Raw genomic sequence first — 25,646 nt, forward strand, 5'->3', positions numbered from 1 at the left:
CTACTATTAGCTGTACAAGTCAAAAACAATCTCAAACACTCTAGCAACACTAAAGGGTGTGTGAAAATGTGATAATGCAAATCTACAGAAGTCCATACTCAATTCTGAGATCAGCGTTGGTAAGAAACCTATCATTACAATTTTGTTAATTATTCCAACCTTTAACTTGGACTTTTTAAACTGAATAAAAACAGAATACATTTTCAAAACATATCCTTCCACCAATTAATCAGTGCCAAATGATAAAAACTTGTTTTATTGTTTCTTAGTTGTTCAGACTCAACCCAACAAGTCCTTTTGTAGTACTGTCTAGTAGTACAAAACTAATGTAGAAAGATTGACAACTCTTGTTCACTAAAACCTTACAAGGTTAATATAATACTTCATATTAAACTACCTGGAGGTCCTTATAGTTAGGAATGTGGAACTGATTAAGGGGCAATGTTGATATTTATGAATTTATACCTTAACACCTCTGTAGTTTCTAATGTCTTTTTATCTTTAAACGAAATTATTTGCAATATTTAGATATATTTTTATTATCAAAGTAGCCACACATTGCGTAGTGTATTCACAACACACTGGCTCTATAGAAAATAAAACAATGATATATGCTTTATATAAATGCATACAAGTGATCAACAGATGGGTTAATATTGTTTTCTAGAATTACATCACAAAAGGAAATTATCTTCTCAAACATTTGCATCCATGTGTTGTTAATGTATCTCAATTTGCCGCAGGCTTTTAGTGGCTGTTTCGCCCTACTTTGCTTTTCCCAACCGCAAAAAGAAGAATATGCAATATCCTAAATCAATTAGGAGCCTTCGAAATGTTTTAGTCATGGCACCAAAAAGTTAAACACATGATATGGTAAACACATGGCCAATAAATACAGTTTATAAAACAATTTCTGAGTTCTGAGGCAGTTGCAATCATACAGATGAATTTGATTGCCTCAGTAAAAAATACACAAAGATGTTTCTGCAGTTTCTAACACAGCCTGAGAGCTTGCTACTTTAAGATGATAAATTATAAATATATGGACCTAATTTACTACTTGAAAAACAAACCACATCCTCATTTAAACATTGCTCACACATTCTTTAAGAGACCCGGAAAGGTGTTTACCTCTCTAATAATGCATCTTAAAAAGCCATTACAGTGCAATATATTTTACATAACGGGCTATCTCTATCATTCATACAATCATTCTATCAATACTAAATTCAAAAATACAATGATTTCATAAATATGGTAGGTTTAAATTCAGAATCACAGCAAGGATTACGTTACTGTGTTGAACACATGAATACATATAGTCAATCACAAGCAGAAAATCTTGTTTTCTTGTTGTTAAATCCTTTAAAGTCCCCATTACATTTAGCAGACTCGGCATGTTTATATTTGTGATGGCAGGACAGAATTTTTTTATTAGTCCCAATAACTGGTTGGCATAGTGATAATGTTCTATGGTTGTTATTGGAGACTTGATGACCCCAAGACCCCACAGTGTGTTGCAGTTCTCTAACAAGTTTTCACAGATATGTTTACCTCCTTTACAATCCTGAATGATTACTAATTGAAGATTTTAAGAACCTTTAATTAATTAACATGAGAAGTAAACTAATAATTTGAAAAAAAAAAACCAAAGCACTTTACACTATAACCAGTCATCCACCCATTCATAAACACATTCATACATTGTCAGTGGTAAGTTACATTGTAGCCACAGCTGCCCTGGGGCAGACTGAGAAAAGTGAAGCTGCCACACACAGGTACCACCGAGCCCTCTGACCACCATCAGTAATCACCATGATCACCATCTGATCACCATCAATAATTGTGGCATCAGTGATTTTGTTAAAACAATATTTTTTAGTATGTTTTGCTCTCTACTGAATATGTGTTCTCTAAATTTTACACAGTGAAAATAAAAGTGTAATAAAAAAGAAAAGGCTTCTTACACATTTTTACCAGGAGTGCCACTGAATGTAGACGGTGCTACATATTGTGGGTTTTCCTGAAAAAAAATCCCAAAAAAAACCACACCATCTTAGAAAGTGTTCTTTATTAGCTTTCCTGTATGGACAAAATATGTGCATTGTATTTTTCAAGATATATTTTTAAACAATTCTTTATAGGCACTCGTGCCACTAAGAGGATTGTTTATATATACTGTAGTATATGTCATGATTTGTGGGTGTTTTTGGGATCTTCTTCTTCTTCTTGATAGGTTTTGAATCATGCTTCTGTTAATTTCCTGGTCATGCTTTAGTTTTTGTCTTCTTGTTCATGTTTAGTCAAGTTAGGTTTTTTGGATCTGGTTATGCTTTAGTTTCATGGTTTACTAGTTGTGTTTAAGTTTGTATTCAAGAGTCTCTGTTTTGCTCCAGCCACGTTTTGTTCTCTCCTGTCCTCAATCATCTTCAGGCCAAGGTGTCAAACAGGACATTGGCTGGAGCTCTGGGTAACGTCACTTCCTGTGTTCGCTGTTGCCCTTGGTGAATTGTTTGGTGTGTGAAGGCTCTCTCGTTTGATCTGATTTCTCTCTACTGTGATATCTCTTACTTGTTCTAATACTTAAGCATGTTAAAACACATATTTTCTGTTGCTACATTTAACGTTTGGGGATTCTCCGTGTTTTACACGGTTTTTCTAGTAGTGGTAAGGGGTTGCTAATTTAGCTTTATCTCCACCATGGCTACCCGTTCTGCTGTTTCCCTCTCCTGCTCTCTGTGTCAGATGTTCAGTTACTCCTCTGCCTCCTTTAGTGATAATGGTACATGTAATAAATGTAGCATTTTTGTAGCTTTGGAGGCGAGGGTGTCGGAATTGGAGGCCCGGCTCCGCGCTGTTGAAAAACCAGCAGATAGCCGAGGCCGCTTAGCCAGCGCGGAGCCACCGAGGGTAGCTCCCCGTAGCAGTCCTTCAGCAGAGCCCGCGCAGCCAGGGCCTCAGGCCGGCTGGGTGACAGTACGTAGAAAGCATAGTCCTAGATCCCAGCCCACAGGTCACCACCAACCCCGTCTGCGTTTCTAACAGATTTTCCTCGCTCAGCGACACACCTGCTGAGAAGCCAACTCTGGTAATTGGCAGCTCCATAGTCAGAAAAGTGGCACTAGAGACATCAGCGACCATAGTCAAATGTCTGCCAGGGGCCAGAACGGGCGACATCAAATCATACCTGAAACTGCTGGCTAAGGATAAGCGTAAATACAGTAAGATTGTTATTCACGCTGTCGGTAATGACACCCGGTTACGTCAATCAGAGGTCACCAAAGTTAGTGTTGCTTCGGTGTGTAAGTTTGCCAAAACAATGTTGGACTCCGTAATTTTCTCTGGTCCCCTCCCTGATCTGACCAGTGACGACATGTTTAGCCGCATGCTGTCATTCAACCGCTGGATGTCTAGGTGGTGTCCAGAAAACAACGTGGGTTACATTGATAACTGGCAAACATTTTGGGGAAAACCTGATCTGATCCGGAGAGACGGCATCCATCCCACTTTGGATGGAGCTGCTCTTCTTTCTAGGAATCTGGCCGAATTGATTAGTTCTCCAAACCTCTGACAACCCAGGGTTCAGACCAGGAAGCAGGGTCGTTGTTTAATATTCCTCTCTGCAGCTTCTGTACTGCTACCCACCCATTACCCTATTAAGACAGTGTCTCGCCCACGGCCAAAATTGAATAGATTAAAAAATAATCTAAAAGGAGGAAATCAGGAAATTCTCATAAAAATAAACACAACTTAGACCGAAAAGAAAAATAAAGCAATTAAATGTGGTGCACTGAACATAAGATCTCTCTCTTCAAAGACATTTGTAGTTAGTGACCTGATTTGTGACAATCAGATTGATTTATTTTGCCTCACAGAAACCTGGCTGCAGCAAGAGGATTATGTTACTATAAATGAGTCAACTCCTACTAATTATTTAAATTTTCACATTCCTCGAAATACCTGGCGAGGAGGAGGAGTAGCAACCATCTTTCAGTCCTATTTATTGATTAGTCCCAGACCAATCAATAGCTGCAACTCTTTTGAATATTTAATCCTTAGTTTTCCTCATCCAAATTGCAAAGCATTAAAACCACTTCTGTTTGTTGTTTTGTACCGTCCACCAGGCCCTTACTCTCAATTTTTAGATCAGTTTTCAGACCTTTTATTTGATTTAGTGTTAAATACAGATACAATTATTATAGTGGGGGATTTTAACATTCATGTTGACACTGAAAGTGATAGCCTACATATAGCGTTTAATGCTATCTTAGACTCACTTGGCTTTGCTCAAAACATTAACAAACCTACCCACCTTTGTCTTCATTCTCTGGACCTTGTGCTGACATATGGCATTGAGTGTAAAGACATAACAATATTTTCTCATAACCCTGTCCTGTCTGACCATTTCTTAATAACCTTTGAGTTTAATTTAACCGAGTACTCCACACCTGAAAGAAAATTTCATTATAGTAGATCATTATCAGACGATGCTGTAACAACCTTTAAAAATCTGTTCCACTTTTAATTTCCTCATTATCACTGAAAAGCACAATGGAGGGCAATAATTCTGTTTCTGCCCCTTCACAAATTGATTCTTTTGTTCATAGTGTTTCTTCATCATTGCGTGATGCATTAGACAATGCAGCCCCGTTGAAAAAGAAGGTAATCATTCATAGGAGGCAGGCTCCTTGGTTTAATTTAGATCTGCGTACTTTAAAGCACAATGTTAGAAAATTGGAGAGAAAATGGCGCTCTACACACCTAGAGGATTCCTACTTAAACTGGAAAAATAGCCTAATGTTGTGTGGTGGATGCTTCTACCACCACCACAAAGTGTTAGTATTGTTTCATTGTTTTACATTTATTCGTTTCAGATGACACTATACAGGTCCTTCTCAAAATATTAGCATATTGTGATACAGTTCATTACTTTCCTTAATGTCATGATGAAAATTTAACATTCATATATTTTAGATTCATTGCACACTAACTGAAATATTTCAGGTCTTTTATTGTCTTAATATGGATGATTTTAGCATACAGCTCATGAAAACCCAAAATTCCTATCTCACAAAATTAGCATATTTCATCCGACCAATAAAAGAAAAGTGTTTTTAATACAAAAAACGTCAACCTTCAAATAATCATGTACAGTTATGCACTCAATACTTGGTCGGGAATCCTTTTGCAGAAATGACTGCTTCAATGCGGCGTGGCATGGAGGCAATCAGCCTGTGGCACTGCTGAGGTCTTATGAGGCCCAGGATGCTTCAATAACGGCCTTTAGCTCATCCAGAGTGTTGGGTCTTGAGTCTCTCAACGTTCTCTTCACAATATCCCACAGATTCTCTATGGGGTTCAGGGTCAGGAGAGTTGGCAGGCCAATTGAGCACAGTGATACCATGGTCAGTAAACCATTTACCAGTGGTTTTGGCACTGTGAGCAGGTGCCAGGTCGTGCTGAAAAATGAAATCTTCATCTCCATAAAGCTTTTCAGCAGATGGAAGCATGAAGTGCTCCAAAATCTCCTGATAGCTAGCTGCATTGACCCTGCCCTTGATAAAACACAGTGGACCAACACCAGCAGCTGACACAGCACCCCAGACCATCACTGACTGTGGGTACTTGACACTGGACTTCTGGCATTTTGGCATTTCCTTCTCCCCAGTCTTCCTCCAGACTCTGGCACCTTGATTTCCGAATGACATGCAGAATTTGCTTTCATCCGAAAAAAGTACTTTGGACCACTGAGCAACAGTCCAGTGCTGCTTCTCTGTAGCCCAGGTCAGGCGCTTCTGCCGCTGTTTCTGGTTCAAAAGTGGCTTGACCTGGGGAATGCGGCACCTTTGGCCCATTTCCTGCACACGCCTGTGCACGGTGGCTCTGGATGTTTCTACTCCAGACTCAGTCCACTGCTTCCGCAGGTCCCCCAAGGTCTGGAATCGGCCCTTCTCCACAATCTTCTTCAGGGTCCGGTCACCTCTTCTCGTGCAGCGTTTTCTGCCACACGTTTTTCTTCCCACAGACTTCCCACTGAGGTGCCTTGATACAGCACTCTGGGAACAGCCTATTCATTCAGAAATGTCTTTCTGTGTCTTACCCTCTTGCTTGAGGGTGTCAATAGTGGCCTTCTGGACAGCAGTCAGGTCGGCAGTCTTACCCATGATTGGGGTTTTGAGTGATGAACCAGGCTGGGAGTTTTAAAGGCCCCAGGAATCTTTTGCAGGTGTTTAGAGTTAACTCGTTGGTTCAGATGATTAGGTTCATAGCTCGTTTAGAGACCCTTTTAATGACATGCTAATTTTGTGAGATAGGAATTTTGGGTTTTCATGAGCTGTATGCTAAAATCATCCGTATTAAGACAATAAAAGACATGAAATATTTCAGTTAGTGTGCAATGAATCTAAAATATATGAATGTTAAATTTTCATCATGACATCATGGAAAATAATGAACTTTATCACAATATGCTAATATTTTGAGAAGGACCTGTACATAAGTTTAAGTTATTTTATTTAGACAGATATTTTCTAATGGGTGCACACTTTAGTTAAGATTTGTCTGAATGGTTTACTTATACTTGTTTTTTTTTCTTTGAGGTTCTGCAAATGCAGACCAGCTGGAGGTGGAAGCCAGGAACATACCATTATTCCAAAAGACTGAGAGGGGGACTTAACTTCTTAACTTGTTAAAGTTGTTAGTTATTTTGTCACTTTAGTATTCACTTATTTGTGTTAAGTTAAAGATTAATTTGTGTCATTTATGTTTGTTAATTAGTTTGTATGTATTTTTCTCATTTGTTTTTATGTTGTGCCTTCCCCATTTGAGTCTAGGTTATTCCACTCCTATTTAAGTAGTCTTTGTTTTTTGGTCTGGAGGTCAGTTTTGTTTGAGTTTTGTTGCTGTTCAGTTGACCTCAGCTGAGTTGGGCCCAAACTCATTTCATTTATTATCTGAGTTATTTTTATATTGAAGTTGACCTTTTGTTAACTATTTTTGACAGTATTAAATTGAAGTTTTTCCAATTTGTAAACACCTTTTGTCCTTCCTTAAGTCTGGTCCATCACATGTTGTATAAAAATACACTTCGCCAAGCCAGAACAGCTTATTTCTCATCATTAATAGAAGAGAACAAGAATAATCCTAGGTTTCTCTTTAGTACAGTTGCTAAACTTACACAGAGTCATAGCTCTGTTGAGCCATCCATTCCCTTAGCTCTTAGCAGTCATGACTTTATGGGATTCTTCTTAAATAAAATTGATTCTATTAAAAATAAAATCTTTGACATACTCCCGAAGATGATTACTTCATCCTCAGCAAGTGAGACAACATTGGAAATAACTGCAGAACCTGATTTGTGTTTGGACTGTTTTGATCCTGTGAAGCTTCCTAAGTTATCAGAAATATTAGCTTCATCTAAACCTTCAACTTGTATGTTAGACCCAATCCCATCCAAATTATTTAAGGAAGTGTTCCCTCTAATTACCAGCTCCATTTTAGATATGATTAATCTGTCTTTAGTAAATGGATATGTACCACAGGCTTTTAAGTTAGCTGTAATTAAACCTTTCCTTAAGAAACCTTCGCTTGATCAAGGTGACTTGAAAAATTACAGACCTATATCCAATCTTCCATTCTTATCTAAAATTCTTGAGAAAATAGTTGCTAATCAAATGTGTGAGCATTTACACAGCAATGACCTGTTTGAAGAGTTTCAGTCAGGCTTCAGAGCTCATCATAGCACTGAAAAAGCTCTGCTGAAAGTCACTAATGATATTCTTATGGCCTCAGATAATGGACTTCTGTCTGTTCTGGTTCTGTTAGATCTCAGTGCTGCATTTGATACAGTCGACCATAATATTCTCTTAAAAAGGCTGGAATATGCTGTAGGGATCAGGGGAACAGCGCTAGGCTGGTTTAAATCTTATCTGTCTGACAGATTCCAGTTTGTTCATGTAAATGATAAATCATCTTTAAACTCCAGGGTTAATTGTGGAGTACCACATGGTTCAGTACTTGGGCCAATTCTCTTTACTATATATATGCTTCCAATAGGTCAAATTATCAGGCAGCATAAGATACATTTTCACTGTTACGCTGATGATACGCAGCTTTACTTATCCATAAATCCTGATGAACCCAACCAGTTAGATAGACTACAAGCATGTCTTGAAGATATAAAAACTTGGATGACTTTAACATTTTTGCTTCTAAATTCAGACAAGACAGAAGTTGTCGTCTTTGGACCGGAGTCTTTAAAAAAGAAACTGCTAAGTCAATCACTTAACCTGGATGACATTAAATTGACCTCCGGTAATAAAGTAAAAAACCTTGGTGTTACTTTTGACCAGGACATGTCATTTAAGTCCCATATTAAACAGGTTTCTAGGATTTCCTTCTTTCATCTTTGGAGCATTGCCAAAATTAGAAATATTCTATCCAGGAGTGACGCTGAAAAACCAGTCCAAGCATTTGTTACTTCAAGGCTGGACTATTGTAATTCTTTACTATCAGGATGTCCACAAAATGCAGTTAAAAGCCTTCAGTTGATTCAAAATGCTGCAGCAAGAGTTCTGATGAAAATTAAAAAGAGAAATCATATTTCTCCTATTTTAGCTTCACTTCATTGGCTCCCTGTTAAATCCAGAATAGAATTTAAAATTCTCCTCCTCACATATAAAGCCCTTAATGATCTAGCTCCATCATACATCAGAGATCTGATTGTTCCATATGTTCCTAACAGAGCACTTCATTCTCAGACTGCAGGTTTACTGGTGGTTCCTAGAGTCTCTAGAAGTGCAATGGGAGGCAGATCCTTTAGTTATCAGGCTCCTCTCCTGTGGAACCAGCTCCCAGTTTTAGTCCGTGAGGCAGACACCCTGTCTACTTTTAAGGCTAGGCTTAAAACTTTCCTTTTTGATAAAGCTTATAGTTAGAGTGGCTTAGTTTATCAAGGAGGGAGCCTTCCTCCCTCCCTGTTGGATGGAGTAAGGGGGAGTCAGGTTTAGCCTAAACCGGCTTAGTTATGGTTGAGGTGCAAACACACCCTCCATTTCTGCTACCTGTATGGCCCCTTCTCTTTTCCAATGGTTATAATCAGTCTGACAGAGAGAGGTATCCCAATCCTTGTGGTTTTTAGTATAACAATGACAATCAGAGAAACCCTTTGTGGGGTGCCTTGAGACGACATTGTTGTAAATAAGCGCCGTTTAACTAAACAATCTGAACTGAAACTATCTGTGTAATTATGCTGCTATAGGCTTAGGCTGTTGGAGGACATAATGACCACTTTCACCCTCTTCGCTACATTCTCACACTACTCTCCAATTTTGCATTATTTGCTGTTATTTCAGCTTTTAACTTTGTTCTCTCTTTTCTCTTCCTAGAAGCTACACCTGGACTGACTCTGTGTCTACCTGTGACACCTTTCTGGAGAGGGGCATCGTCCGAGCTTTTGCTGGCAACAACTTAATGCTCACCCTCTACCGATGACCCACATGGCCCTGTCTTTTAGTGTTTAACCCTTTCTGTCTCCTAGACATGGAAATTGACTGAGCTTTTACTGTAACTAACTGTATGTGCTCTCTTTCAGACTCTAACCTTGAAAACTGGCTCAGAGTTTATCTGTTCTTTCTTTCTTGGTGAAACGACTAAAGGAGCTACATCCATTAACATTTACTTCTCCTTCACATAGAAAGGACTCCTAGATCAGTGCTTCTTTGTTCTCTTTGTGTCTCTGCTCTGTTCTCTCAAACCCCCAGTCGGTCGTGGCAGATGGCCGCTCACACTGAGCCTGGTTCTGCTGGAGGTTTCTTCCTGTTAAAAGGGAGTTTTTCCTCTCCGCTGTCGCTACATGCATGCTCAGTATGAGGGATTGCTGCAAAGTCAACGCCAGTGACTCTCCACTGTCTCTACATGCTCATCCGGGAGGAGGGAATGCTGCAAGTCACTGACTGGATGCAATCTGCTGGGTTTCCTTAGACAGAAAAACGTTTTATCCAATTTGAATAAATAACTAACTCTGACTGCACTGTTCAATGGTTAGGACTAATTGGAATGTATGTACCTGACTGTTGTGAAGTTCCTTGAGACATGTGTTGTGAATTGGCGCTATATAAATAAAACTGAATTGAATTGAATTCGGTTCACCTGCACCTAGCATTCAGTCTCCTCGTTTCACCTGGTTCTCGCTCCATATATACACATCTGTTCTGTTCATTACTCGCGGAAACATTAAGGATCATGCCATGCCTGTCTCACCTGCCTGTTCACTGTTTTGTTCCTGCCTCCTCTAGTGAGCGAGTTTTTGTTTTTTCCAAGATTAAATTTTTACTTACCGTCATGCTGCCTCCTTGTCTGCATTCCGGGGTCCTCCGCTACACAAATCATGACACTATGATTGTATAGCACCTCAGTAGATAACATAATAAAAATTACACCTGCCAATTTGGTCTAAACAATAATTGAAAAAGGTCAAAAATGAAACACTTCAGCCAAAAAAATTTATCAACACTGCTCTGGTTGGGTATGAATCATATTGTGCAACACTCATTACAAGTATGTGGGTCACATGAATTTAGAAAACAGAACGTTTAGTGTCAACACAGTTTCCTCTTTTTAATCCCTTATTAATGAGATAACAAGCTGCCACATCCTTGTTTTCCTATAACCACACCATTGCACCTGCTTTACGTTCATTTACTGGCTTTTCATTAAAAGTGATTGCTCAAGTTTCAGTTCTTCTACAATACATGTAATTTGTCTTTAAATCATGACTTCCCCATTATGAGTCTTCAACATGCTCCTTTATTGTTTCATTCCATCATAATTGGCAAGATTGTCAAAAGGAAGGGAAGAATAAATAGCAAAGAAAGCAGAATATGAAGAAGCCAATAACCCAATTCACGGAGTAGATGTAGATTATAACCATGTCCATGTCGAACCGCCAACCTCTTGAGTCATCCTCGAAGTCCATGGTGTCGAGGGGAAATCCTGCTCCATGGGGGAAATGGCGTCTCATACTTGGGTTTGACTGCCTCTGGAAACCTTATTTAATAAACAAAATAATGTAAGCTCATTTTAAAAGATGACAAATGTGATTTACATGACTGTATTTTGTATCCATTTAGAATCTCCACCTGCTTTTTTGATTCATGCAGCTAAGACAAATTAGAGATGTAATTGAGATTTCTACTTCAAATTTCTGAATTTTTAAAATACGTATTCAGTTTATATTGACATAACTGCTGCTATAGCCACAGGTTATTTTCTGTGGATTATAAAATGTTATCAGCAACTCCTGCAAAAGCAAACTGCTGAACACACTGCTGAATCTTAAAGGAACTGTTTAAAACTCTTAAAATTGCAAAACAAACTGCAGTTAAATTTTCCACTGTTGATTCCATATACGAGAGACCTAATTAGCTGCTGGCATTTTTCAAATTTGTAATTACACAACAAAAACTTGCCTCGAAAGATGTGGAAGAGCTTCCTGCAGCTTGGGAGAGGCCACTTTGAGCAAGGTGCTCTCTGAAAGTTCTGCCTCCTGGTAAGGTATTCCTTTGGGAAAAATGTCTTTACTGTTTGGTTCAGCTCTAAATTGAGGACAAAAAGATAATAATAAAATGAAAAGTGGTAATTAACAAGCAACTACACTTCTTTACTATCTGACTTCTACAATACATTGGAAAAGAGCAGATTTAGCATCACTAGCCTTAGTATTATTCTTCTCCATATTCCAAACTGTGATCGTGGCTTTAGAAACAAAGACAATCATCTTTTCTTGTCATCTATTTATTAACAAAAGCACTTAGTGTTTCTGCTGTCCTAACAGTCATACCTGTCCATACTGCTCATGCTCTGTATCCAAAAGTAGGCCATTCTGAATCATGAGAGGTCATTACTTATTCACATTCTTGCCCTATTATATCCTATTATATTGGATGAAATCTCTGTATAGTTAGCAAGAGATTACATATAATGCTTTGGGAAGTGAATAGAACGAACTCTACAAATTTTTGTACAATACAACCACAAAGTTTAATAAATTTTGTTGGGGTTTTACGTGATAGGCCAACACAAAGCAGTGCATTACTGTCACAGAAAAATAAAAAATGAAATATGAAATAATGCAGCATGCATAGGTTTTCTGACCACTTTCCCCTATACCAATCAATAAAACCCAGTGATCCAATTACTCTCAGAAGTCATCAAATAAAAATAACACATGAATTCCAATTCATGGGGCCATGCAAAGGTTTTCAATCACTATAAAGTTCTAAGAGCATGACCAGTAGGTCAGGAATAAAGGTGTGCAGGTTTAAAGCCAGGTTTGGTATAAAACAATATCTCAAGCTAATTTGTTATTTATTCTTTTTTTAACCAATGCTTTTATGTTATTATTATTTTTGTCATATATTATGATGTAATTTCTAAATGATAAATAAAATATTACAATCAAGCAGTTAATAGGTTAGGTACAACTAAACCCTGGGCCATCCTGGAAGAAAACCTATAAAGACTTGAAACTGGAATGGAGGTTAACCTTTCAGTTGGACAAAGACAGTGCAGCTCTGGCTGTATTAAACATACAGCCAGAGCTGCACTGGAATAGTGTTGATCAAAGCATGTTTATGCTTTAGAATAACCCAGTCTAAGTTCAGACTTGAATTTCAAATTTAGAATTTGTGACAACACGTAAAAGTTGCTGTTTCCAGATGCTCACCATCCAACTTGAACTGAGCTTGAGTAATTTTGTAAAGAAGAATGGGCAAAAACTTTACACTCTGGATGTGCAAAGATATTGGTTTACACATTTTATGGCACAGACCCATGTTGTTCTGCTGCTTGTTTTATTTTACATAATACTTATGGATGCCACACTTTTCAGATTTTTATTTTCATTGAAAAATGTTTTTCTTCCACTTTACAGTTATGCACTACTTTGTGTTGGTCTGTCAGATAAAACAATGAGTATGAATAGTTTGCAAAACCTTTTATTTACATTTAAATTATACAGTACAGTGCATAATACTGAGGTACCTACATGTTGTTTTTTCCCTTAAACAGGTGAAATATGAAATAAACATCCGATATATCTATCACATGGGTGATGTTTTTATGGAAAAAGAACACTACTTCTTATATTCATTGGAGTGCACCAAACAAAAGTGTTTGGCTGTATTTGATTTTGTCCTTTCGGCCTCTGTGACTCATCTGGTGTGATCTGAACAAAAGGTTTACCCTGCTCCCTGCAGGACATGTGCAGCTGGGCCCTCTGAACAATCAGCAGCCAAGAGATCTTATCTGTGTAACTACCAACACACACAGGACTAAAAATTCAATCAAAACAAATTTAATGCTGTTTTGGAGCATATTACTTTATGCACAGATGACTTAAATAATGATTGCATGTCTTATTAACGATTTACAGTTACAGTTTTTGACCACCAACTCACCCTTTTGGAAGAAGACATGAGTGATGATAGTTCTGCAGAGAGGGCAGGGGGTATTTGTGGAGTTGTTCTTTGCAAGTGTCCTCAGACAGGGCTCACAGAAGATGTGGTTGCATGGGTGACACATGTAAGGACTGAAGTACACATCCAAGCACACAGCACAGATGAAACCTTCTTTGTCTCTCATGCTCAGGGCTTCTTCATCCTCATTGCTGCTGCAGCTGCAGCTGGTGGCGGGGGTTTCTGTTGAACTCTTGAATAAAGAATAAAGAAAAAAAATGGGTGGTTTGCAGAAGCTTGAGAATTAAGTCAGCATCCCAGCATATGTAACCAAACATCTTTTTATGTGTGACAGCAAATCCACTGCTTTTGCAAATGTGTAAATGTGCATGTGCTTATTTTGATGTGTTACCATGTGGTGTCTTTTTAAGGAAGCATGAAGAAAATAGCAATATTAAAGCAAAAAAGAAAAATGAACAAATACCACACATTAAAAGGGAATATATAGTTTTTCAGCTGAACATTATCTTTGTCTCATTTCTAAAGTATGATGAGCACAGGCAGTTTTATGTGCCTGTGAGTCCTTATAACCATACACCAATAAAATCTATTCTGAATTCCTAGTTTAATGACAGTAAGTGAGAAATTGTCTTTCAAACACCTGTTTGAGTCTTGGATCCCATTTTTCCAATTTTCAGGTCCGGGGTCTTTTACTTGACAACCATTTAAGGATTGATAAATATTTTAACCCTCTGGTAGAGAACAGATTTTTACAACTTAGAGACATTTCAAGACTCAAGTAAATTCTCTTATTATTATGAAATGAAGCAAGTTATTACTGCTTATATCACTTCAAAGCTGTTACAATTGTCTTTATTTTGACATGCACACTCAGTTGTATTGTCCAAATTTTGCAGCCAGACTTCTGCCTGGACCCAGAAAAAGAAACATAATCTTTCCAGTGCAAGTGTCACTCCACAGGCTTCTTCTCATACATGATTTTGAAGCGACTGTGTTTGTTATTATAGATTTGCATTGTGTGCCATCCTAATATTGTTTTTTTAAACTCCATTCCTCTTCTTGGAATCACTTGTATTGCAAACACACTACATGTAATTTCAAACACAGTATATTCCCACTACAAGACATTATTGCACTAACTGGTGATAAACATTTCAACACACTTTGTTAACCTCTTGTGATTGTCTTTCTCTCTTTATCACCCCTTTTGATGAGTTTTAACCTTTTTGTCAAATAATAATATGTGTGAGATGTTACAGGTGTTAGTTCAAGGGGCTAAAATATCTGTTTATTTGCATTTTAACACCTCCTACTGTAGAGTATAGATATTATTTGCTGGTGAAAATGATTTTATATAAATACTGGCTGTTATTTGAACTTGATTTATGGAAACAAAGAAAATGTGCTGGGATGCTGTCTAATCTCAGAATAAAGCACAGAATTTTTAATGAACAAACAATAAACCTATCACTTATACATTCCTTTGTAAAAGTATTCAAACATAATTAAAATGGGACACACCAGACTTGTCAAAAATAAAGAAAGAGTTGCAAGCAAAAAGCCATTGCAAAAATAAAGCCGAGAGGAGTCCCATTAGCAGTTTGCCACAAGTCATGTAGTGGACAAAGCAAACAGTTGAAAGAAGGTGCTCTGATTAGATGTGACCAAAATAGAGAATAAAATGGTTTACAAGCAAATGTGTGACAGAAAACTAACAAAACTACAAAAACAAAACAAACAAAAATAGACTACCATAAACATATGGCAGCATCCCACTGTTGAAATGCTTTTCTGTAACAGCTACATGGCCTCTCAAAATGAGAATGATCCAAATACACGTTTTTGTAAAACAAAACCTATTAGAGGCTGCAAAGTCTTGAGTCTGGGGCAAAAATTCATCTTCCAACAGGACAATGACAAGAAACATACAGCCAGAATTACAGTGGAGCAGTTTAGATCAAAGCATGTTGATGAGTTAGAAAGGCCAAATTCAAGTACAGACCTATATATAATTGAGACTCTGTGGCAATATTTACAAATTGATGTTAACAGATGTTCTCCATCCAATTTGACTGAGGTTAAGCTATTTGCAAAAGAAAAGGCAAAAATGTCTGACTCTAGATGTGCAAAGCTGTTCGAGGCATAACCCTCATAACATGCAGCTGTAATTGCTCCAAGGCTTTGTTCTACTATGAAAAATGTTTACAAGATGGCACCGCGGAGGGTAGCCTCGGTAATTTGCTCTCTAGTACTTTGTGTGTTTTTGTGTGTTTATTCTGCTTTCTCCCACCGTTCTGTGGTCACTTTCACTAGAAGGGAACCACAAAACATCAGACAGTCCTCTCTGGGAGGCTTCTTCTCAATTTCTCAGTGACCCCAACTTCACTGAGATCTTGGTTGGCACCACAGCAGCTGTTCATGGGATTTGGCAGGGAAGCAAATGAGGTAAACAGGCAGGGGCACTTGTGAGGCTTCGGCAATGGGGACTCCACACACCCTTGCCCTCAATCCACCTGGCTAATGTCTGCTCCCTGGCTAACAAAATAGATGAATTGCTCATTCTCATCTCTATAAACTCTGACTTGTGCAGATCTGCTGCCCTTTGTTTAACCAAAACGCGGTTCAGCCACTAAATTGAATACATTTGCTGAAAGTTTTACTTTCTACATCCATTTTTTGTGAGAACATCTTTGTGCAGACCAAAATCTTTTGCACATACAACTACAAAATATCATGGTTCACTTCAAATCTGAGGATGCTACGTAGGAGGTAGGAAGAGGCTTACAGCAATGGGGATTGGGCCGTGCATGAGCAGGCCAGGAACAAACTGACCAAGAAGATCAGGGCAGCTAAGAGAAGTTACGGAAAGAAGCTAAAAAACTGCCTCTCAGCTAACAACCCAGCTACAGTTTGGAATGGTCAGAAAAACCTCACTGCCTACAGGAGACCATCCCCCCACCCCGAGCAGAATCCTCATCTGGGGGACGACCTTAACTTCTACTGCAGGTTTGAAAAAGCAGTTGTTCACATCTTGTACCAACTAGACCATGTCCCTCTCTGACACAAAACCTCCCCATGCCTCAGCCACGCCCCTCTCCTCAGACCCCCTGTCTGGACTCAAGATCTCATAGGAATTTGTAAACAGGCTTTTTCAGCATCAGAAAACCAGGGAAACTTCAGGACCTGACATTGTCTCCTTATGCCTGAGAGCCTGCACTGACCAACTGGACCCCGACCTTTACTTAAATCTTCAACAAGTCTTAGGTACTACGTGAGGTTCCCTCACTTTTCACATGCTCCACATCATTCCTAAGAACCCACAGAATTGTAGCCCTAATATCTGTCATCATAAAATCCTTTGAGCGACTGGCATTGAAACATCTGAAGGACATCACAGGCCTCCCACTGGACCACCTGTAGTTTGCTTACTGGGTAAACAGGTCAGCCGATGAGTTAGTTGACCTGGGACTACACTTCATCATGTACCACTTCGACCATCCTGGGACGTACACCAGGATACTGTTTGTGGATTTCAGCTCAGCCTTCAACACCATCAAGCCAAACATCCTCCTCCAGAGCCTCAGCCAGCTCACAGTGTTGGCCTCTACCTGTCAGTGGATCACCAGCTTCCTGACTGAACGTCAGCAGTAGATGAGGCTGGGGAGTGTCTTCTCCCGCATAAAAACCATTAGCACTGACTTATGACTGCTCCTCAGCGAAGCCATCTGTGAAACTCCTGATGCTTGCAGATGACGCCCTTTTTATTGGTCTAATCCAGGACAATGAGTCCACATATAGATAGGTCTATTGTGGATCACCCCCAGTTACTAGGAACCACCCTTTTCAGGACCTGAGATATATATATGTATATATATTTTAAATGTTGCCATTGAGAGTAAACCGGAACCCTGCTGGGAGTAACCCTACTTCCTGCTGGAAGTAACCATCAGAAGATGGGTACACTGTGGTCATAAAGGAATGGACATGGTCAGCAACATTACTCAGGTAGGCTGTGGTGTTGACACGATGCTCAATTGGTAGTGAGGGGCCCGAAGTGTGCCAAGAAAATATCCCCCACACCATTACACCAACACCACCAGCCTGAACCGTTGATACAAGGCAGGATGGATCCATGTTTTCATGTTGTTGACGCCAAATTCTGACCCTACCATCTGAATGTCGCAGAAGAAATCGAGACTCATCAGACCAGGCAACGTTTTTGCAATCTTCTGTTGTCCAATTTTGGTGAGCCTGTGCCAATTGTAGCCTCAATTTCCTGTTCTTAGCTGACAGGAGTGGCACCCGGTGTGGTCTTCTGCTGCTGTAGCCCATCTGCCTCAAGTTTCAAAGTGTTGTGAGTTCAGAGATGCTCTTCTGCATGCCTTGGTTGTAACAAGTGGTTATTTGAGTTACTGTTGCCTTTCTATCAGCTTGAATCAGTCTGGCCATTCTCCTCTGACCTCTGGCATCAACAAGGCATTTACGCTCACAGAACGGCCACTCATTGGATATTTTCTCTTTTTTGGACCATTCTCTGTAAACCCTAGAGATGGTAGTGCTTGGAAATTCCAAGTAGATCAGTTTCTGAAACACTCAGACCAGCCCGTCTGGCACCAACAACCATGCCACGTTCAAAGTCACTTAAATCACCTTTCTTGCCCATTCTGATGCTTGGTTTGAACTGCAGCAAATCGTCTTGACCATGTCTACATGCCTAAATGCACTGAGTTGCTGCCATGTGATTGGCTGATTAGAAATTTGCATTAACGAGCAGTTGGACAGGTGTACCTAATTAAGTGGCCAGTGAGTATATGCCGTTTTGCATTTATATTTCTTGCACCATCAGTATATGTTTAAGTGTCTTGCAGCACGCCAAATATTTCCTCACTATTTCTTAAGCGCTTCTATACTAAATTACTGACTTGTCAGTTTTCTAAGTGTCTTTGTCCCTGAGTCCACACTGAGTTTCCCATCTCTAAATCCCAGCTAGACCTCATGTAAAAGGATTTACCTGTGCTCCCACCTTCTTCACACAGATGTGCCGGCCGCAGTCCCATGGGGGATTTCTGTCTGGAGCTTCAGTCTTAAGAAAGCCTAGGGGTGTTTCCACAGTAATTACCACTTTCTCACCCAGGGGGAGCTCCAGGAACTTCCTTGTAGCAGCAACGTTGCCTCTCAAGGTGTACCATTAACACACAGCGAGGAGAGGACTGTGAGCACACACATCTCTTAAGTAATCATGGACACTGATGCTCTCCCCTGGCAACACTGGATGTAAGACAACAGTGTTTTGGTTCATACAGCTGGTTCATAATCACATAAAACAGAGATATGATAACATTCAACTAAACTAAAAAGTCAAACGCATTTCTACAAACATATATGACTTAGTGATTATATTAAATGATTAATTAAACAATATTATTGTGAAATACCTCCTGTGTAACTAAACCTAAAGTTCAGTTCCTTGCGAAAGTACAACAACAACCTGTATGTATTTTATTGGGATTTATGTGATACACCAGAATAAAGTAGTGGATAGTTGTGAATTGGATGGAAAATCAGTCTTAAGAAAAAAGCTTATAAGCTTAGGCAGATTTGATAGAACATATAAGTGTTCAAATAATTCCCTAGACTGTCACTTAGATTTAGGTCTGGACTTTGGCTGGGTCATTGTAACATTTAAATATGATTTCATTTAAAGCAGGTGGTGTGACTCTTGATGTATGTTTTGACCTGTTGTCCTTCTGGAAGGTGAACATCTGCATCAGTCTCATGACTTGACAGATTTTCCTCCATGAATGTTGTACGTTTAGCTCCAGCCATCTTTAAATCAAGTGTTACCAGCTACCCTGACCCTGCTGATGAAAGGCATGACCACAGAATAATGCTATCATGACCATGTTCTACACTATGGATGATCTTTTCAGGTTCATGTGCTGTGAAAGTGTTTGACCTCAAATATTATTTTGCATGCAAATCTAAAAGTGAAAGTTTGGTCTTATTTGATGGGAGTTGTTTACTTTGTCCCTTACATGGGTTGTGAAAAACTGCAAACTCCTCCAGAATAACCATGGGCTTCTTGGTTGTATCTCTGATTAATCCTCTCCTTCTCTAGCCTGTCAGTTTAGTTGAACGGGCATAGCCTGGTAGGTTTATAGTTTTGTACATGTTTAAGATTTAAATTTCTTTAAATAAAAGAAATTAGTCATCACCATCCTTCAACCATATAGTTGTGCTTTATTTTGTGTTTTCTCATAAAGTCCCAACAAAATGCACTAAAGTTTGTGGTTGTATTTTGTAAATGTTTTAAGTGTACTTTCCATCATTGTACAAGCTGTGTGCTGACCCAAACTGCTGACCCTCTGCATTCAAAGCCAAAATAAAATTCATTATTTTCTTACAGAAATTTAGTTTAGCACTTTTGTGCAGATTTTGGCATTACGTTAACATGATCTGTAATTCTTGGAGCATAAGTTGTAGTTAGGATTCAGGTTGCCTCTACGAAATTGTCTCCTGCAATTTCCAATTTTACTCAAGATCACTCCCAACTTCCTTTTCTATGGAGAAATTAATTAAAATGCTCAAATCATCAAGCCAGAATTAATTTATATATAAGTATGTGTACATACCAACCAAATCAGTGTGTTAAAATCACTTCAATGGCTGCAGGTGTACCTTCTTAAAAACCTTTGGGATGAATTAGAGCAGAGGTGGAGGCTGCAATACTAGTTTTCTCATCTAAGTATGAACACACTCCTAAACTTTGTGGAGATGTTTACAGAATAGTTATAACTGGTATTACTGGCAAGGGCAGGTCCATCAAGTAAATGTATTAGAACACAAACAAATACTTTTGGCTCTTATTTTGGTAGCAAAATCTCAAACTGAAAGGTTTTCAAAAATTCATCTTTTGGTGTTTCTAATTTACACTGTCCCATTTTAAATCAACCACATTGCATAAGAACCTTTGTAATCCTTGACTTCATGTTTGCGTGCAGTATAAACATGGCATGATACAGACACCCATTTCTCTTGGCCACTCTTCAGAATGAGGAAGACAAGATAACATGCCATTGACGTAGGGCAGGTACAGGTCCTTCTCAAAAAATTAGCATATTGTGATAAAGTTCATTATTTTCTATAATGTAATGATGAAAATTTAACATTCATATATTTTAGATTCATTGCACACTAACTGAAATATTTCAGGTCTTTTATTGTCTTAATACGGATGATTTTGGCATACAGCTCATGAAAACCCAAAATTCCTATCTCACAAAATTAGCATAGTTCATCCGACCAATAAAAGAAAAGTGTTTTTAATACAAAAAACGTCAACCTTCAAATAATCATGTACAGTTATGCACTCAATACTTGGTCGGGAATCCTTTTGCAGAAATGACTGCTTCAATGCGGCGTGGCATGGAGGCAATCAGCCTGTGGCACTGCTGAGGTCTTATGGAGGCCCAGGATGCTTCAATAGCGGCCTTTAGCTCATCCAGAGTGTTGGGTCTTGAGTCTCTCAACGTTCTCTTCACAATATCCCACAGATTCTCTATGGGGTTCAGGTCAGGAGAGTTGGCAGGCCAATTGAGCACAGTGATACCATGGTCAGTAAACCATTTACCAGTGGTTTTGGCACTGTGAGCAGGTGCCAGGTCGTGCTGAAAAATGAAATCTTCATCTCCATAAAGCTTTTCAGCAGATGGAAGCATGAAGTGGTCCAAAATCTCCTGATAGCTAGCTGCATTGACCCTGCCCTTGATAAAACACAGTGGACCAACACCAGCAGCTGACACGGCACCCCAGACCATCACTGACTGTGTGTACTTGACACTGGACTTCTGGCATTTTGGCATTTCCTACTCCCCAGTCTTCCTCCAGACTCTGGCACCTTGATTTCCGAATGACATGCAGAATTTGCTTTCATCCGAAAAAAGTACTTTGGACCGCTGAGCAACAGTCCAGTGCTGCTTCTCTGTAGCCCAGGTCTGGGGAATGCGGCACCTGTAGCCCATTTCCTGCACACGCCTGTGCACGGTGGCTCTGGATGTTTCTACTCCAGACTCAGTCCACTGCTTCCGCAGGTCCCCCAAGGTCTGGAATCAGCCCTTCTCCACAATCTTCCTCAGGGTCCGGTCACCTCTTCTCGTTGTGCAGCGTTTTCTGACACACTTTTTCCTTCCCACAGACTTCCCACTGAGGTGCCTTGATACAGCACTCTGGGAACAGCCTATTCATTCAGAAATTTCTTTCTGTGTCTTACCCTCTTGCTTGAGGGTGCCAATAGTGGCCTTCTGGACAGCAGTCAGGTCGGCAGTCTTACCCATGATTGGGGTTTTGAGTGATGAACCAGGCTGGGAGTTTTAAAGGCCTCAGAAATCTTTTGCAGGTGTTTAGAGTTAACTCGTTGATTCAGATGATTAGGTTCATAGCTCATTTAGAGACCCTTTTAATGATATGCTAATTTTGTGAGATAGGAATTTTGGGTTTTTATGAGCTGTATGCCAAAATCATCCGTATTAAGACAATAAAAGACCTGAAATATTTCAGTTAGTGTGCAATGAATCTAAAATATATGAATGTTAAATTTTCATCATGACATTATGGAAATTAATGAACTTTATCACAATATGCTAATATTTTGAGAAGGACCTGTATGTGCTGATCTTCACAAGTCATGAAGTGGCTTCATGAAAAACAGTTACCAATCTAAATCTACCAGTATCTACAGCCAGAACAACAATTAAAAAGATTAAAACATCGAACACTGTGACAAACGGGATGGGGAGAAATCTAAGGTCATTTTGGTAAATGGTAAATATCATTCATTTGTATAGTGCTTTTTTAGGTTCCTGTGCTCCAAAGCATTTCACAATACAATTAGTCATCCACACATTCACATGCCAGCAGTAGTAGGCTACATTGTAGCCACAGCTTCCATAGAGCAGATTGACAGAAGTGGGGCTGCCATAAAAATCGACCCCCTGATCACTATCATCAGGCAAGGCGGGTGAGGTGTTGGGTGAGCCCAAGGACATAATGACTGAGACAGTCGGAGCAGGGATTCAAACCAGTAGCCCACCAGTTACAGGACAATCCCCTACAACCTGAGCCACTGTCGCCCAACACACAGCAAAGAGGATGGTAAGGGAGATTAACAAACCTCCAAAGCTCACAGTTTGCAAAATAGGTTGGGAAATTAGTATTAAAAGCAAGCGTGCCAATGACTGTGGCTGTGGTGATTTTGTAAAAAAATAACTTTACACCTCTGAATAAATGTACTCAAACTATGTGTTTTTATAAACTATTCAGTAATAGATTATGCCTCTGAATATAAGATTAATCTGTTTTAAAGTTTTATTTTACACATCTTTACCAGGGGTACCAAACTGTCTAAAACCATCATTATCTGTCATCTATTACATCACTGATATTACAAAAGTTTCTCAACTCGATCACTCCTGTTAAGCTTCCTGTTAAGCAGTCAGAATAATTTTAGTCTGGCAGTGTGACTACAGATCAGCAGCAACCAATCAAAACTGAAAGAGGCCTTTTGTCTGGCCAGGTTTGAAGGGCTCTTTGCCTGAGCCTCATCATGGAGCTAATTCAGACATAACCCCACTTTAAACCACCAAAACACAATGGCTATTGAAATGAGCTAGGTGCAGACATGGCTGTCAAGTCTGGCTGAATTGAACTTACACAGTAACACACAGCACAGTGTCATGTAAGGCTCTAAAATTAAATAGGGTGGAAAGGAGAGAAGCTAAGCGTTTTTAATTTCTATTCTGTGCTATGTATGCCCACACAGCTCTTACTTTGTTTTGGCTTTAGGCTTTCATCTTGTATTTACACTTAACTGACTAGCTCTGTAAAGGAATCTGAAGCTGGAATACTTTGATAAAATGTTCAGTGTAATGGGTTGATGTTTGATTTGACAGCTGATTCACCAGTTCTTCCTATTCCAAAGTCATACTGTTGCCAAGACTCCTATCTCCTTATCGGCCATGATGTGTCTAACCCATGTTAACTGATACACATACATCTGTATCAGCTCCAATTTTCTGTTTTTTTCAGGTTGAATAGATAGTAAATTAAATATGCTGCATGAATGTAGCATTGACTGGACAGCAGGAGAGGAGAAATTGAATATACAACGATTTTCTGATTCTTTTAGTGCATAAAAAGTATTTACTCACTGTGAGAACATTTGATAAAAAGGCACAATTACTGTATTCACAGTGGGATTTACCTGTGTCCTCTCCTGCTGCTGACTCAGCCTCAATCTCCCCCACTTCCTTTGCCTCCGTCTCACACTTTTGCTTCTGCTCTTCTCTCTTTTACTCATCCTCCTCTCTTCTGAAGGGATACAAGGTGGCGACTCTGTTGAGTACATGGCTTGACCCGTCACATCAACCACTCCACCACCTTCTTCCTCGCCTTTTTCGACGTCCTCATTCTTATCTTCCCCTTCTTCATCATGTGATTCTGAGGAGTTTGTCTGACTTGAATGGTTTTGTGATGGTTGCCCTGTGCCTGCCCCTATTCTTACTTCTGTCCAGAATGGATCAGAATCTCTGGATGACGGAGCTGGTGATGACGGATGAGTAAATCTGCTTTGAAAAGCGGGCCGGCCAGATGTAGAGTTTAAATTGCTTGTTGCAGTCTGGAGAAAGCCAATAGTTTGTGATCTAGAACTTGTATGCTGCCTCTTAGAGAGGTTTGATGGTTCTCCAGCTTCCAAAACGCTTTTTAACTGCATGTCAGAGTTACTGCTGGAAATGTTTTCAGAGGTTCCTCTTCTTGGTCCATCTTGGGCTTGATCTGCACACAATGTTTCCAACATTCTAGGCAGTTCATGTTCTCTGTCTTTACCTCTGAAGTGTCTTCCATCATCCCTTTCTTGTTTTTTTTCCCCTCTTCTTCCTTGTTTGTCCTCAGGGCAGGTCTTTCTGTGCGCCTTTCTTCCTGGCAGGGCAGTTCTCCCCAGGTGCTCTCCAGCTTGATTTGCACCCCTCAGGCAAGGTCTCATTGGCTTCATCCATTGATTATGAACCTCATTGCTGCTGTTTACCTCACTAGGATCTTCATTACCATTTCTTATGTTCCTTCTAGTGCCACCATCGACAGACATTCCAATACGGGAGCTCATTATGGAGCTTTAAAGCCTGTTTAACAGAACACATGGGATTTAACTTCAACCAATTAAACAGGTCTTACCCCCTCTCATACATCACTTACTCTTCCTTCAGCCACCCATTTCATCTGCATGCACTTTCAAGCACTTTATTTAAGAGCTACAGAGCGTTCCAGTCCAGGGCAGATGGCCAGTGCAGCTCTCTGGTCTGGCCTGTCCTGCCCTTCTGAGCCCACTAGTACATTCCCCTCAGCTGACAAAGACAAAGTCCCCAGCTGAGCCTCATTACAATAGGTGCTCTGTTCACTGCCTGACTATAATGCTGTTCAACCTATAGAAAGCTCACCATTGTGGACCAACAAAACTCACAAAAATGAGTTGAAAAAGCCAGAGCCCCATTTTTTCTAATGTTAAATAACACTGAGTCAGCTTTTTTCTGACTATCTGATACAGTGCCTTGCAAAAGTATTCAGACCTCTGCAACTTTTTTAGTTTTGCCACATTACAACCACAAATTTCTTGTTGTTATTCTATTTACATGTTATAGACCAACACAAAGTAGTGCATGGTGATGAAATGGGAGAAAAATAAGACATTTGTATTGTCTTACATATATTTTACAAATATCTGTGAAGTGATGTGTACATATGTATTCAGACCGTCAAGTCAATACTCTCCAGAACTAGCTTTTGCTGTAATTACAATCACAATTGTAATTAGAATTGGAATTTTTACTCATTCTTCTTTGTATTCTAGCTCACCCTCAGTAAGAATGGATAGCATCTGTGAACCTCAATTTTCAAGTCTTGCCACGGATTCTTCATTTGACTTTGACTGCGCCATAATGACACTTGAATAAGCTCTGATCTAAACCAATCCATTGTAAGTCTGGCTGTATGTTTAGGGTCTATGTCCAGCTGTGAAGCAAACGTCTGCCTCAGTCTCCAGTGTTTTGCAGTTGTTTTCTCCCAGGATTGTCTTATGTTTACCTCGGTCCATCTTCCCATCAACTCTGACTAGCTTCCCCA

At 39.5% G+C, this 25,646-nt stretch overlaps 1 protein-coding gene across 3 annotated transcripts; it reads right to left on the reverse strand.

Moving 5' to 3' along the window:
* Nucleotides 1-10,783: 10,783 nt before the first annotated feature.
* On the reverse strand, nucleotides 10,784-24,858 carry rnf180a (ring finger protein 180a). Of its 3 annotated transcripts, XM_047380765.1 has the most exons (5): nucleotides 24,723-24,848; nucleotides 23,734-24,649; nucleotides 13,458-13,707; nucleotides 11,469-11,594; nucleotides 10,784-11,046 (listed from the first exon to the last, which is right to left on the reverse strand). In XM_047380765.1, the coding sequence occupies exons 2-5, from the start codon at nucleotides 24,631-24,633 to the stop codon at nucleotides 10,841-10,843; spliced, it is 1,482 nt and encodes a 493-aa protein (XP_047236721.1). In that variant the 5' UTR covers nucleotides 24,634-24,649; nucleotides 24,723-24,848; the 3' UTR covers nucleotides 10,784-10,840. The 3 variants fall into 3 exon arrangements, with proteins under 3 accessions (XP_047236721.1, XP_047236720.1, XP_047236722.1); XM_047380764.1 differs by having other exon boundaries at nucleotides 23,734-24,858; XM_047380766.1 differs by lacking the exons at nucleotides 10,784-11,046; nucleotides 11,469-11,594 and adding an exon at nucleotides 13,025-13,313 and having other exon boundaries at nucleotides 23,734-24,858.
* Nucleotides 24,859-25,646: the final 788 nt, after the last annotated feature.

This window comes from Girardinichthys multiradiatus, chromosome 12 (genome assembly GCF_021462225.1).
Source record: "Girardinichthys multiradiatus isolate DD_20200921_A chromosome 12, DD_fGirMul_XY1, whole genome shotgun sequence".
NCBI classification, from domain to species: Eukaryota; Metazoa; Chordata; class Actinopteri; order Cyprinodontiformes; family Goodeidae; genus Girardinichthys; species Girardinichthys multiradiatus.